The 16028-nt window shown below is 34.9% G+C and overlaps 1 protein-coding gene across 2 annotated transcripts in view; it reads left to right on the top strand.

The window, feature by feature from the left end:
- The window catches only part of Snx17 (sorting nexin 17), a 57879-nt gene that overhangs the window by 16305 nt on the left and 25546 nt on the right, over window positions 1-16028 (top strand). Inside the window, exons 4-6 of one of the 2 annotated variants that reach the window (XM_081755827.1) lie at window positions 1342-1432; window positions 8542-8623; window positions 11101-11263. In XM_081755827.1, the coding sequence (XP_081611953.1) occupies window positions 1342-1432; window positions 8542-8623; window positions 11101-11263 (336 nt within the window). Of the gene's footprint in view, window positions 1-1341; window positions 1433-8538; window positions 8624-11100; window positions 11264-16028 lie in introns of both variants that reach the window. The other variant, XM_081755826.1, reaches the window with a different exon arrangement.

The raw sequence follows: 16028 nt of genomic DNA, 5'->3' as shown, positions 1-16028 counted from the left end.
TTGTGGAGAATTGTACTTTGACATAAAATAAACGAAAGAAATAGGTAAGAACTGCTCTCCTGCTTTATCAAACGTTATGTCATATTATTTAGCATCACATTAAAGTTATTTATTATAGCTTATATAGAAGAAATCGAAATGTTGCACCGTCTTTATTCTGTTTTAATGTAAATATCCATATCCGGAGCTTACGTCCTTTAGGCGATTCCCCCCCCCCCCCCTAAAAAGAACTTTGTATACTTGCTAGTGCAACCAAGGTTTCTCTTAGATCATGGAACCCGGTATTATACCTCTTTATTATGTGTAGACTGACTATAATAAAATCAGTGCTAAGTGCCAAAATGAAACTGTTAAGAAAAAGCCCAGATTTTACTTCAGAACTGGTGGCACATAGGCCCACACACATCTCCTGGCGATTATTTGAACTACTTCCACAGTGAATATTAGATGGTCTGATTTTAACTGAGCAGTGTTAGATACACTCATGTCCAAAATTATTGTCGCATGTCTATAAATATGTTGTTGTAGGAATATAATTTGATAACGAATTTGCCTGGTATTTCTTATAATGTTAGTATGTGTATAATCGGCAAAGACATGTATGTGGCAAATTTCATGTCAAAAGAGCAGTAAATAAGAACAATAAAACGAAAATAAAACTTTTCTTGTTCATTTAGCAACATTTTGTTTTACTCATTCTAATTTTCTTATTTATATTTTTTTTCGTATGAAATTTACCACAAATATATATTTCCCGATTATACACATAGTACAAGTATTAAAAGTACCCCACAAAATCATTTTCAAATTATATTCTTACAAGAAGACAGTTGTAGATATTCGACAATTATTTTGGACATGAGTGTACATAGCCCACATTTTGACATTAAACCGAACTTTTTCATTTTTGACACTTAGCACGGATTTTATAGTCAGTTTCCGTATGTTGAGTTCATGTTAAGTGCGTTCGTTCTTCCAGTAGTATATATATTATCTTCTTTATTGAATGTTCTTAATATGTTGTTACTTAATATAACATGACTATAGTGCGTCCAGTAAGAGAACGTCTCTGACAGCTCGCAGTGACATTGCCACTACTCGCGTGTCAAGGTTTTTTTCGGTGCAACTGCAGTGGCAATTTAATTAATGGTATAAGACAGAGTGATCGCGGTTGGTAACACTGGTATCAAAGTAGGGGCTGCAATGTCCCATGGTATGTGGTAAGAAACGTCAGAGACCATCTCTTGTTGGCTGTGCTATAGTTTGAAATTGTGTAATTTATTTATTTACTTTGGTTAAGTCTGAGCCACAGATGCTTACAATCCTTTCTTTACATTTCAGAAAGTGTGCCAACAAATAAACTTGCCTAACGAGTATGTATACTATTTTTCACTATTTTTGATAAAACGAGAAGACGACGGGGATATTACGAGTAAGTTGAAGTTGTGTTTTTTTTTTAGTTCTAGGTAAATCTAATTTATATGTGTAGTCATCAGTAAAAGTATGTTTTATCTTATTTCATGTTGTTGTTTACGGTAATTTCGAAACAAATTAACCAATTTAAGTACAGTACAGGATAACGAAATCTTTATTAATCTTCGACGTGGAGGGGTTTTATCCTGAAATATTTTCATGAAGTAATTACATATAGTAGTATTGTATAATACTTAAGAAAAAAGTAGAGAGATTGAGTATATTTTTAATATTGTTGAATTGTGCGCCATCTTTGTCTTTTAGCTGTTGATTTATTATATTTGAAGGATTTTTTTTTCTTTCTTTTAAATGAACTGTATATTAATGAAAGGAGCAAATAGCTGAATTTTTTATATACCAGATCCTGTGCAGGTGTGAATTCAATAGCATACAAAGAGTGAAAAAGTGAATGACTGTACCGCGCATCGAACCCTGGATCTTCGATATACGGTGCCGATGCATTAACCACTACGCTACACAGTCCACTTCTCAGAAAAGCCACACACATTCTCTCTCACTCTTGCAGTCGGTGCTGTTCATTCAGACTGGCTAATTACAGCGCTTGGACAATCCAGTGTCCATATATTGAGAACTTTTATTTGACGGTTGTGATATCAAATATTAATGAAAAAAGGAAAAACCGATTTTTTTACACATCGAATCCTGTGTGTTATTGAATTCGCACGTGCAGAGAATCTCCATATGGGCAGTCCTGTCGCTGGCGCAGTAGAGTACAGAAATTGAAGCAGTTTAGAGCGTGTCCACAGGATTCCGGAGGTCGTCTATTTTCCAAGGTGGCAACTTGAGCACAACTTTTATGTTTGGGAAAAGGACCCCGCACAATCCTTACGGAAATCGGATATCGGTGGAATTGCTTGAAACTGTGATATGTTGTAGATATTGTGTTCCTGAGAAAAAGTCTCAATGGGCACAATCATCAATCACACTGTTTGGCCACTATAGGGTAACTTTCTTCAAAACAGCAGAAGGTAACGGTATTCTGGATTTCGGTGGAATTGCTTGGAACCGTGATATATTATAGATATTGTTATCCTAAGAAAAAGTCTCAGCAGACACAACCAAGTCACTGACCGTTTGGCCACTACAGGGCCACTTTTTTGAAAACAGACGAATATAACGGTTCTGGATTTCGGTGAAAATTAATAAAACTGATATGTTGTAGATCTTCTGGTTGTGAGAAAAAGTCTTGATGTGCACAACCAATAGTTATTGATCGTTTCTCCCCTACAGATCTAGATTTTTGAAAACATCTCGAGTATAACGATTTTTTTTTTTTTTTTTTTTTTTTTTTTTTCGGGAAAAATGAATGGAACTGTGATATGTAAATGTCCTGGTCCTGAGAAGTGTTAATTTGTGGCTATCGAGCAACGGTGAGGTGTAAGAGATCATCTGAAATTTCAAGCGGTAAATTCATAGTTTTAGTACGTGTTATGTCCGAAGATGCTGTGCTGATTGGCTAATTATCCCGTTAGAATGGTAAAATTCACATGATTCCAACACAAGTTGCAAAATCGTGTTATAACCTTATTTCGATTTTACTTTCACCTATATACAATAATCTGCATTGTGTAACTAAATAGCCTCTAGAGAGTCGATTACAGGGTTCCGACCTTTTGAAAAGTCAGGGAATGTCAGGGAAAGTGAGGTAAACCATGCATTTTGCGTAAAATGTCATGGAAAGTCAGGGAACGTAAATGTGCAAGACAATTCGTAAATTATGTTTCTTCAAAACTGTCACAGCAAAGTGTGAACTATTTTAAAGGAAATTCCAGAGTTTTGTGCCATTTTTGTGTGTTTACTGTACTCAGAACTTCAATCTCTCTTAAGGAATCTAATGAGTTGTTGTGTCAAACAAAGCATTATGCAACTTGCTGACAGTGCAGTGTAAATTCTTGCTTTGGATTTGACTGCAAATGAAAATTTAGTAGAAATAAGGGAAGTGGACATTGGTTTTAAAACAGAAAAACTACTGAAAGAACTGAAAGCACCAGATAACGGTAAATTAGCTTTCAAGTTTGACTGTCGAAACTTGTTGTTGAGCACAATCAAGAAGATTGTGGAAAGAAGCCCTCTGAAGTACAAATGGTACGTGGTCTGTCAGCTTTGGACTCCAGGTCACAAAAGAACAGTCCAAAACTTACTCAGACTAGGATGAAACTCATCCTACAAACTCTGCATGAGCATAACAGAATATCTGATTCTGCACCTGAGAAAGCAAAGTGTTAAATTATGTCTTTCTGTACTGAAATCCAGGGGTCTCTTGCAGTTGACTTAAGAGAATACGAAGAGAAGATGAACAGCATCAGGTTAGAGGACTTCTTTGCAAAAGTAATGTCCGAGAAACAAGAATATTCCGATTTGTGGCATGTTGTGAAAATATTTAGTTTTATCCCATGGCAATGCCTCAGTAGAGGATGGGTTCTCAATCAGTAAGACACTTATTGTAAAAAACCAAATCAAAGATTTTCTGGTAGCACAGTGTGCATGATGCAATTATGTGCTATGGAGGTGTAGAATCTGTTCCTATTGATCGAAGAATGCTTCTGTCAGTTCGTTCAGCTCGGACACACTATGATGAATACCTTAAACAGAAACAAATCAGAAGTGCAGAGGAAAGTAAAATCAAAGGTGAAAAAAAAAAAAAAAAAACTAAGTGCTGTAGTTAAGAAATTGGAAGAAGGAAGAAACAAATGGAATTATTTTACAAACAAGAACAAGACGTTCTCGTAGAACAAATTCAAGAACTGAAAGCAAAACAAAATTCTGTTTAAAAAGTGTAAATGTGAGGATTAACATGTCTCAGAATTGGCAATATTAGGACTGATAGTGGGCCACCAGCGTTCACCACTGGTTGAGGGGTCTTTGAATCAATCTCAGCTCTTTGTGGTGGACAAACACCGTGTGCGTGGGTTTTCTCGGGGTTCTCCCGTTTTCTCCTACTTTCGTCATTCCACTATTTCATTCGTTTCTCATCATCACTGTCTCCTTTAGTCCAGACGGCATAACTGTGGAACACAAAACTTAAAAATTGCATGAAATGTAATTTCATTTCAGGACTGGTAGTAATAGGTCTCAGGGGGAATTGGTAATATATTCTTGACTGCTTTTTGTTTTTTCAAGCAAAAAAAAAAAAAAAAAGTCTAATTTGCAAATGTCGAGGTATATGTTACTGTATCATACATATATTATTATATACTTATATGTTAAATTTTGTATAAATAACAATTACTCATATTGAACATAACAAATATGTAAATGGTAATTAAAGGTATGTGTTGCACGGCTATGGTTATGAAGGAGGCCGTTAAAAAAGTGTATGATAAAACTTACCCCATATCTTTCCATTTATATTCAAGAATTTATATCAGGGAAAACAAGAATTTATGTCAGGGAAATCGATCTCCACTTTCTTGTGGGAACCCTGTGATTAACATGGAGAACTTGGTTGGAATCCACTGGTGTACTTCCAGCAACGTGGGTCAGATTTTTCTAGTTCCTTTGTCAAATGTAATTTTGACCGTATTTGTCGAATTTGATGGTTTCAAAGTAGGTTGCGTATTCGAAATTCAGTGTATTAAAGGAAAAGCCACAAAGGAAGAAATAGAAAAGGCACAAACAGGCACGTGAATCATTAAAGCACAATTCTCAGAGCGGTGACTAGTCTACTTTCTTCACCCAAGCCTTGAAGCGAAGTCCCTGTAATGACAATGTTGATCTAACCGGCTCAAAACAACCCTAAAAATGTTGAATAGAAAAATAACGGCAGTTTTTTTCTTTTCTTTTTTTTTAATTGAAATTAGAACTGGCATACCTACTCAAAATTTGGAATCAATCCATGAAAAAGACCCATTTCTAGAGCTTGTAGTATCCGAGATTTCTTTGTCAAAAGTAATTGACCACAAATATATAAACGTAGTATTTTATGTATATAATCAATTTAATGTAAGTAGTATTAAAATTAGATATAATGCAAGTTCATTTTGAAATAGCAATAGACATTTAACTGGACTTAAAAAATCAATAAAACCACATAATTAAAATTTCAGTGCATTTCAAAGAAAACAGAAAAAATAATGTTCTATATAAATCAATGTGCTAAAAATAAAGTTGGCGTAAGTACTGAACACCGCTACCACATCCACAAAAGTAGAGAACTTAAGTAAAGGTAAAACAGTAAAAATCAAATGAAACTTTTTATTTGAAAGTGCGAGGGGCGTCCAATAAGTTACCTACCTACACAAGAAGGGAGGAGCGGAATATAATGACGCCTGATACACACCCCAAGGCCACTGTAGGGAACCCCGCTACGCAATTTGAGATCAATCGGAGCAACGCAATGTTGTGTTACTTCACCTAGCTGTTCCAACACTTGTTGGATTTTGAGGAGGACTAGGACAAATTTCTGGCTCAACTGGTGACAGGAGACGAAACCTGGTTCCATCATTGGGATCCTGAGAGCAAGCAGGAGTCCATGCAGCGGAAACACCTCAATTCTCCACCTCCGAAGAAGTTCTGCACATAGCCTGCCAGTGTTTTCCACTGGTTTGCAGGCCATGACAAAAGACTATTTTTTTCTGGTATTTCTTCGTTGTGCACAAAAGGGTGACTACGCATAGACGTCCAGGGGACTACATCAAAAAACAGTGATGACCAGGTATGCCTATCTGCATTCCTCCCTGTCTAGATAGGTAACTTTTTGGACGCCCCTCGTACTTATATTCAGAAGGAACAATTTATTTCCTAACTTTGTTACAGGCAAATGTTCTCGTATGTGTATAGATGACTCTAATCCAGTTCTTACTCAAATTGCGTAGATTTCTATTTAGTACAGTTTTGTAGTCTAGATTAGGAACGTTCCAAATACCCAGCTTTCCTTTGAAGATGAAATTGTTTTCACCACTCTAATAGACTGTATGTAATGCCTGTTCTGCCTTAGAGATATTTCATTATGTTATACTGATTTTGTGCAGATCTTACAAAAATCAGTTCGAATAGTTGTACGGTGCAGATAATTAGGTTCTCTTGCATCAAAGAAAATCGTACACATTCGTTTCAGTGTCACTGATAGAAAGAACAGAGAGGAAGAAAAGATATACTCTTTAGCTGGCTATTTTATAAACTTACTGATTTTATGGCAGTAGTTAAGGCTATGCAAAGTGGCGTGTTATCTTTTAGTGAGAGAGCTACTTTGCTATGATGTCTACTGTAAGCTCAATATAGTCATGAATTTACTTAATTACTCGAGAACTCGGTTGTTATAGTAGATATGTCATGGCAAAATAGTTCTCTTTTGCTGTCGCGAAGTTACGTGGCAGCACTGTAAAACACATGTAACTTTGAAAGAAAAGATGTTTATTTCACATGACATTGAAGATCCAAAAACCTGCAATCCATATCTTGGTGTGCAGAAACAGCGAGCATGATATCTTTTCACATGCTTCATCGTGGTCACAAGTTAATAAAAATATGAGGAATTATTTTAGTTCTAGTGAGTAATTTAACTTCTTTTTTTAAACTTACACCAGATAAATACTGGTCTGGAACTGTAACTCAGTCCCTCGCCTCTTTCTTATTTGTAAACGAAGTAAGATGATGATCCTGCGTCTAGTTTGCCAATATACCAAAGTATTATACACACTAAAGAAAGAACGTAATAAATTATTTCTCTTTAATCGGTTCTGTTAATTATTTGTTTTAGTTATTTACTATAAATCTGTTGTATTGTTTATGTACAATTTAATTTTAAAATCTTATATTGTTGTTCAGTACCAAATCCTAGCAAGGGCTCGTCTCTTTAGCAACAGTAAATGTTAAAGTGATTATATTTATACAAACACAGCTAACGAAAAGGTATTGTTGTCCCTACAGTAAGCAATGTCAATTACAACAAAAATTGCAAATAGCACATTTTGTAACTAATAAATGTAAATTTCTACTTACCACTAGGCATGCTCGAAATAACTAACTGTGACACGTTAAGTTAAAAGATGTCACTTTGATTTCGTTATTCCTCTGATATTTTTATTAATTCCGATAAATAGAAATTAAACTTTCCGCGTGTTATCGTACGTCTTTAGTTACGACTTCTCCGGCAACCTATATTTCCCGTTGTATTAACGCTATACAAACTTATCAAAATTGACGTATTCCGATAGGTTTTAATCTTTCAATTGGATCATCAAAGTAATTAAGTATAATTATACACAACTCATTGGAATTATTTGCATAGAACTGTACTATTAGCACTATATCTTCCAAGATTTACAAGTTAAATATATATATATATATATATATATATATATATATATATATATATATATTCAGAGGTCATCGTTGTCAGATCCTATACTTACGTAAAATTAGAAATACAATTACAAGTAGTCAGATTGCTTCATTTTTCGTAACCCTTACGCCATTGGAGTTAAATTATTTTATCCATATGTGTAAAGAATGTGAAGTAATTCCTGTGTTTCTCATCATGTTCGATAGAAGTCTGTGTATGGAATAATTCGGGCAAGCACTCAACATGAGTATTTTTGTATCGCCGTTCATGTTGTGGTCTCAGTTATCTACCCCAAGAGTAAAATTGTATGACTGATCTGGAGGACCGGTTGCCGTAATGGTTAATGTACCGGGACTGTGACCTAGGTTCGATCCTCAACCCAGCGTTCTTTAAATTTCAAAATTTTGTTTTGTTACTTCGTATCTAAGTTCTTCGTAACAATAACGTAACGGTTTTGAAAATAAAATAACTTTGCGTGTGCCACTTTAAAAATGTCCGTGCGCACAGCATGGCGAGAGGTTGATCATTCTATTGCCATCCTTAGCGTATTCTACTTACGAGCATTGTTTCGTGTAACCTACATTTCACCGAAATCTGTGAAGGGCATGTAAACTCTCTTGTTCCCTATCTATAATCCAGTAAAATCAAGAAAAAGCTAGGAGATTGTAGCTAACTTGTAAATGATTTCATTATCTGTCATAAGTAGGCTAAAGATTTTGATGTTACACATTAATGCTAGTATGTATTCTCCTTTCCTTCAGTTGTTAGAAAATTACAAGATTTTGAATCTCCATACATATCACAGAAATCCATCCAAGGAATGCACCGTGTAGTTCTCAGGAAGAGGTAAGATATTTCGATATATATATATTAAATGTTTTGTATATATACTGTATATATTGTGTTCTTCATATATGAGATTGTATATTTATCATATAGTTGAGGGACACTATGTGCATGTAGATTATCAACACAATCTACCGTCGTCAGCAAAAATTCATACTTTTCTCCGTATTCTTCTGTTATCGAAGTTGAATAACTGTAACACCAAACCCACTCTTTTGTCCCTTGCGCTAAGAAAGTCGATTGAAATAAAACGGATTAATTAATGGTGAAGTTATGCGGAAATCGATTCATTTTGTAAACAGACTGAGTGAGTTTTTGAGAATATGTATGATGTTTAGCCTGTGTAAACAGTTACAAATTGTAGTAACAATTATGAGTTGTGTTAACAAATAGATTAATGTTATAGTGACGAGTTGTGATTAAACATAGGAATGGGAGTGAAATGAAGAGTTAAGCAGTGACCTAGGTTCACCAGGAAATGTCTGTTCTGGTGCACATAAATGTTTCCCGCATCTGACACCGGTTTGTTGTTCTGTATTGCTAGGTCACTCTTTCGCTATTTCGATTCTGCTAATGCAGTTACACCAGTATACACATTCTTTCTGTTCCTGTGAACGTGTTTATGATGCTTAAAGTTTCAGGCTGTAACAAATGACAAGTATTTGAACTTACTACTTATTGCGTCGTGCGTTTTCCGGGTCCATTGTTGGTAATATCGCTCAAGTCACATTTTAAATGCCTAATATTTTCACGTCGTAACACCCTAAAATCCCCTGTGCTGTGGCTTGTATATTTGCTTAGCGTTTAACCAGTGGCTATATAAAACGTAGTCGTACAGTTTAAAGAGAAATTCTAATTACATACCCTACCACCAAAGATTGAATATGGGACCACCCATACAGGAAGCACTCGTGGTTTTTAGTTACCTCATATAACCCTGCAATGTCGTAGAGCTACACTCTTCTACGATTTTTTGTTTAAGGGAAACAAAAGGATAACGCGGTGCTTTATAAATGTTCGTGATTGGTAAGTGCAGAAGAGTAAAGATAAAATGTGTTGAAAATGGGATGTCATTAAAAAGAACTGTCGGAATAATTAGTCGTTGTGGAAGTTTATGGCAAATATTGTTCAAAATGTACGGTTAAGGGTGCTAATTTCCAAGTAGTAGAATTGTAGAGCTAGATGATTTCGAAATAAAAAAGAACTGTCCAGCACCAATAATACCAATGAATAACTTTTATTAATCAGCAAAGTAATAAGTGTATTTCAGTTCTTTATGTTTTGTATACATTCATAGTAGGCGTGAGTGGTTTTGAAATTGTGTGATCAAAATTATTAAAAATGGTAATAATAATAATAATAATAATAAGTAATGAAACAAAGTTAGACTTACGTATTATTTGGAGATAAGATATTTTCTTCATATTAGGTAGTCTTATAACTTGTTGGGAAGAGCACAATTGTGTAGTATATACAGGAGTATTTCTCATCGTTTTTCAAATGAGGACTACTTTTATTAGAGTATTTTACAAACCACCCTTCTCTTGTCGCCTTCGGAAGCAGATTTCTGATTTTTCTTTCATGTTTTCAACTTATGTCAGTATGCTTATATTTTTAAAATGATTTTACATTGATATTAAGGTAAGAAAATACATATAAATTTAAAAAATAATGGAAGACTATCAAGATTATTATAGAATAATACATCTGTGTAAGCCATTAACATTTGTGTAATCTTTACTTCATTAAATTATATAATCCGTATCTGCTTGAGATTCTCTGCTATAGTGTGTGAGATACGGAACTCACATAAGTTTATTTATTTTTTACTTTTTTAAAATCAATGTTCAGTCTAAGAGGACAACAAGTGCAGACGTGGAGAGCCACTTTTGATCCATGATCCGCAGTTTGAGAAATGCTGGCCTAAGACGTTGGGCTGGCAATCTAAAGGTATCTGTCTGTCACAGGTCTAAATCCGGTTCAGGTCATGGGGACTGTGTATTGTCCTTTTCATCGTTAATTACTCATTATCTCCTGTAACTGAAAAGAGATACATAAAGCTTGAAACTCCCAAAATAAATAAATTTCATATTCAGTAAAACAAGTATGCCGCTTCTTAATATGTTTTCAGTGCGTTTGAAGCAAACAAGAAAGCTTTTGGGAAGAAAAATAGATCCATTTTTGGTCCGAGAAGAAAATAGAGGAGATAGCGTAAAGGATATTATTCATTATCGGTATATTCCTTTTGCGGTGATGAACTTCCGGATCTTGAGTGCCAGAGACTTAATGGGCATAATAGAAGTTATCCTCACATTTAAAGAACGTGGGACGTAAAACTTAAAGATTTCATTTCATTTTTTTTTTTTTTTTCACATTTAAAGAAACCACCTAGTGTACTTACTAGTACGTATATTTACATTCATTAAAAATTCTATTGTTATTATTATTATTATTTAGTTAGTTATTTTCTTTCGTAGTTACTGGGATCCAGCGTACGATGAGGAGTTAATGGAAGATAAGGTGGCGTTGAACCTTTTATATATTCAAACAGTGGCCGACGTGGAGCGAGGCTGGGTCCTCACCACGAAGGAAACCAGGGAACAGCTTGCATCCCTCCAAGCTCGTGGATCTAAACGAGAGGTAAGTATTGAAACAAATTGTTATTTTAAAATAGTTCATTGAAGTTCGACCAACCGAAAAAAAAAAAAAAAAAATGAAGTAAATCTCAAAGAAAGTTTGATTAAGATAATGGGAGAAAAATTCTGTGGTAGAAAATGGGATAAGAAGGAATCATGGTTTCCGTAGGGAATGAGATAACATTGAGCAAGGAAATTTGGAATCGAGTATGTTATGTGTTTGAGGGAAGAGGGACGTATCGTAACGATGAGAGATCTTGAAGTACGGCTATTGCGTAACATCAAGGAAGGTGATAGTGTAGTTCGAAAAGGACGGTTAAATTTAATCCTTTTGTTTAGGGAGTATAGGAATATTTCACTCCTGATAGCCAACGAGTCCTTATTAGAAAATACTTTTAATCGAAGACAGATGGAAAGATGAGGTGTTTATGAGCGGAGAATTTGATTCCTTGCATCCGTGAATAGACTGGCACGCGAGAGACTTGCACTAGTACTCATGGCAAAACCTTTGATTTGCGGGCAGTGGGTTACTTTTCAAATTGAAGCTACTTATGGTTCGAAAAGCTGAACCATTTACAAGTAGTGGTTGCTTTTCAAACTAAACCTACTTACGGTTCGGACAACGGAATTAGTTGGGTGAAAGTTGTGTGCTAGGCTTTTGGTGTTCGAAGCGTGTATTTAAGCATTCTTTATAGACGTTGAGGCTATAGATGAGTGGATAATTGGTATATAATGGATTATTTATGTAGGATTGGATGACAGAGGTTCCGTGTTAGAGAGGATAAATGGTTGATTCTGTTCAGTTATGATAGAAGAGCTTCAATGTAGTATTGAAAATGATAGTGGAGGAAAGCAAAAATTAGTTCGGTGGGCCTTCCAATGCTAGAGACATCACGCCCTCCTGAGTTATGGGTTTTAGTTAGAAGATAGAAATCTGTGGTGTTTTTATAATATGATATAACATAGTGGTTTGAAATAGGATCTCAGATGAGCCGTGCGAACATTTTCCATACAGTTCGTATAATCCCCATACTTCGGAAACCAACTTCGACGTATTGTTTTAAATATAGGATCCGAACAGCATTTTCTCACATTTGGAATCCTCGACCTCTCACACAATAGACGAGGACACTACGCGTAAGTAGAGATGCAAGGGCTCGGAAAAGAATTTTTTTTTCTTTTTTTTTTAAGTTTTTCTGCTTTGCTGTTTTGCTTGGGAATTTTTGGGCTTTTTTCAAAATTTTGCTTTAAATTGATAAAGCAGTCTTTGTTTTGCTTCTCTACAACACAAAATCTCATTTAATTAGTGGTTGATGTAGATAATAATATAAGAACTCTAAAACAAACCATTAATTTTGAAAAGATTTTTCAAACAATTTCAATTCTTAACATTTACATTATGAGTTCCAAAGGATTAAGTTTTTTTTTTTTTTTTTTTTTTTTTTTTTTTTTTTTTTTTTTTTTTTTTTTTTTTTTTAATGATACACAAATAACTAGCAAAATTGTATGTAGTAGTCTTATTTCAAAATATCAACACCCTCTTTCTGAAACAAAATAAAGTAAATCATGAGAGAAATCTATATTATAAAATTGAAAGTGACTATGTTTGTGTCTCTTAATCTCTTGAACCGCCCGACAGATCTCGATCAAATTTTCAACGTAGATGCGGTTCTGGCCTGGGAGTGTTTTTAGCTATTTACTTTGACGGTAGAACTTAGGGTTGGGGTGAAGGGGGATATAGAAAAAGTTAAATAAAACTTAATAACTCTTGAACCACCAGACCGATCTTGATCAAATTTTCAGTGTAGGTGAGGTTTAGGACTGGGATGATTTTTATCATTTGACTTTGACGGAGCAACGTCGGGGAGGGGGTGGAGGGGAAATAGACAAAAATTAATAAATACAAAAATAAAAGTGACTATGTTTGTGAATTAATAACTCTTGAACCACCCGATCGATCTCAATCAGATTATTTTCAACATATATGAAGTTCAAACCTGGGAAGTTGTTTATCATTTCATTTTGACAGTAGATCTTAGGGGAGGGGTTGGAGGGGAGATATGTCAAAATGAATAAAACTTAATAACTCTTAAACCACCCGACCGATCTCGATCAAACTTTCGACATAGATAAGGTTCGGACCTGGGATGTTTTCTTCATTTCACTTTCACGGTACAACCTAGGGGAGGGGGAGGGGGAAATATATATGTAAAAAAATAAAAATTAAAGTGACTGTCTTTATGACTTCATCACGCTTTAACCATTTGACCGATCTTAATCAAATTTTCAACATACATGAGTTTAGAGGCAGGGATTACTTTAGGCTATTCACTTTGGCGATGCAACGTAGGGGAGGGGGAGAGAAATTTTAAAAGTGATGAAAAATGACCAATATTAGTGTTGAATCCATAGTTTTCGGGGTCGATGAGAGAAACAGTGACACTTCTGATGTTCTTTCAATCCAAGTTTGGGAGGTGATGGGTACAACGTAGGGAAGGGAGATGAACATTTAAAAATGATCGAAAATGACTAAATTAGTGTTGAATCCATAGTTTTAGGAGTAGCTGAGATTAGCAGTGACGATGCCTGTGCCGTAGCACGGAGGTGGGGGAGGGGGACCTATATATAATAATGATCAAAAATGACCAATATTAGTGTCTAATTATAGTTTTCGGGATCATTCAGATAAACAGTGACATTTCCGATCCAGTTTAAATACAAAATCAGCTTCGCCACTTGGGGGAAGGGGAGAAAGATATATATATATAAAAATGGTCGAAAATGGCAACTATCAGTGTCGAATTTATAGTTTTCTGGGTCCCTTAGATGAACAGTGATACTTTCGACCCCGTTTAAATTCAAATTCAAACCCGCAATTTGGGGGAGGGGAGGAAGGGATATTTAAAAATCATAGAAAATTGCCGTTATTAATGCTGAATCTACATCTTTTGGGGTCGCTAAGATGAACGATGACACTTCCGATGCCATGGCCCGCAACATGGGGGGAGGGGGAACTATATATATATATGGTCAAAACTGACCGATATTAGTGTTGAATCTATTGTTCTTGCGGATGAGGAGGGGTGACATACATTAAAATGATCGAAAATTAGCAATATCAATGTGCATTTAAATTATTTATTTCAACCTAGCGAAGCGGGTAATATATGCTAGTACATTTATATGATAGTCTTTAAAGGCTTCACATCAATAACTTCGTTTCGGGTGGTTCTATACAATCTTGAAATTTCTCAGTTAAGTTTTAACTTTCATATACATTGTATGAATATTTCGAACAAATTTTTCATTTATTGATCACATACGTAATAATCTGTTACCACCTATCAGGTGCTTCGGACCTGTAAAATTGGTAAAGTTCCGAATTCTGTAATGCACTGACTATTCCGTAAGCTTGTTCAGAATCAGGAAAGTACTGAACTGTCTGTTCATGGATCATATGCGTAATAAACTAGTCATCTGAGCGTATGGTTTCTTAGGCTCTAGAATATATAAACATCATCACGGTTTACCCAGTCCTGAAGGTTTCTGAATTTTTAGCAAGAGGAATTCAACATATTACGAAATTATCTTTTTATTATTATTATTATTATTATTATTATTGTTATTATTATTATTATTATTATTATTATTATTATTATTATTATTATTATTATTATTATTATTATTATTATTATTATTATTATTATTATTATTATTAAGCCTATCGAATACATTTAAGAAGAGTGGAAAGAATCATCAATCACTGTTCAAATTCACAAGAAAGGCGACAAAACTGGTTGTAATAATTATCGAGGCATTTCTTTTCTTCAATATCCTATAAACTCGTCCCAAACATTCTATTAACAAGACTGATCGCATACACAGACGAAATGATTGGAGATTATCAGTGTGGATTTAGGCCAAATCGATCAACTATCTACCAGATACTTTCCATTCGGCAATTCGACAAATACTCAAAAAGAAATGAGAATCATTAACTATTTATTGATTTTGGAAAGGCTTACGACTCGGTTAGAAGGGAAACATTATACAACATTCTTACAGAATTTGGAGTACCGAGAAAGCTAATTAGATTAATTAAAATATGTTTAAATGAATCCCAAAGTAAAGTCAGAGTAGAAAAGTTCTTGTCCACGAGCTTCCACGCCAAGAATGGCCTGAAACAAAGAGATGCGTTATCGCCATTATTATTCAGCTTTGTTCCGGAATACGCTATAAGGAAAATCAAAGATAGCAACCGGGGCCTAGAGCTGAAAGATATTCACCAGGTTATGGCGTATGCTGATGATGTAAATCTAATAGGAGAACAATCGAAAGAAATGCAGAGGCCTTTTAAACGCTTGCAGCGACACTGGTTTAGAAAAAATGCAGAGAAAATCAAGTACATGGAAGTTCACCAGGATCGTAATACGGCAAATTATGGATACGTCAAAATATTAAATAATACTTTCGACAAAGTGGATACTTTCAAATTTCTAGGATCAGTATTACCAAACAAAAACCATATGCATGAAGAAATTAAATATCGACTGAAATCAGGAAATTCGTGTTGTTATTCATGCCTGTTGCGCTTTATGGTTGTGAAACATTACCGCTTACGCTGAGGGAAGAACACAGACTGAAAGTGTTTGAAAATAAAATCCTGAGACGAATATTTGGACCCAAGTGGGATGGGAATGGGGAATGGCGGAAACTTCATAACGAAGAACTGCATAATTTATACGGTTTACCAGACATCACTAGGATCA

This window comes from Thermobia domestica, chromosome 4, assembly GCF_964235325.1.
Source record: "Thermobia domestica chromosome 4, izTheDome1.hap1.1, whole genome shotgun sequence".
NCBI lineage: Eukaryota > Metazoa > Arthropoda > Insecta > Zygentoma > Lepismatidae > Thermobia > Thermobia domestica.
This window is presented reverse-complemented; position numbering and strand designations above follow the sequence as displayed.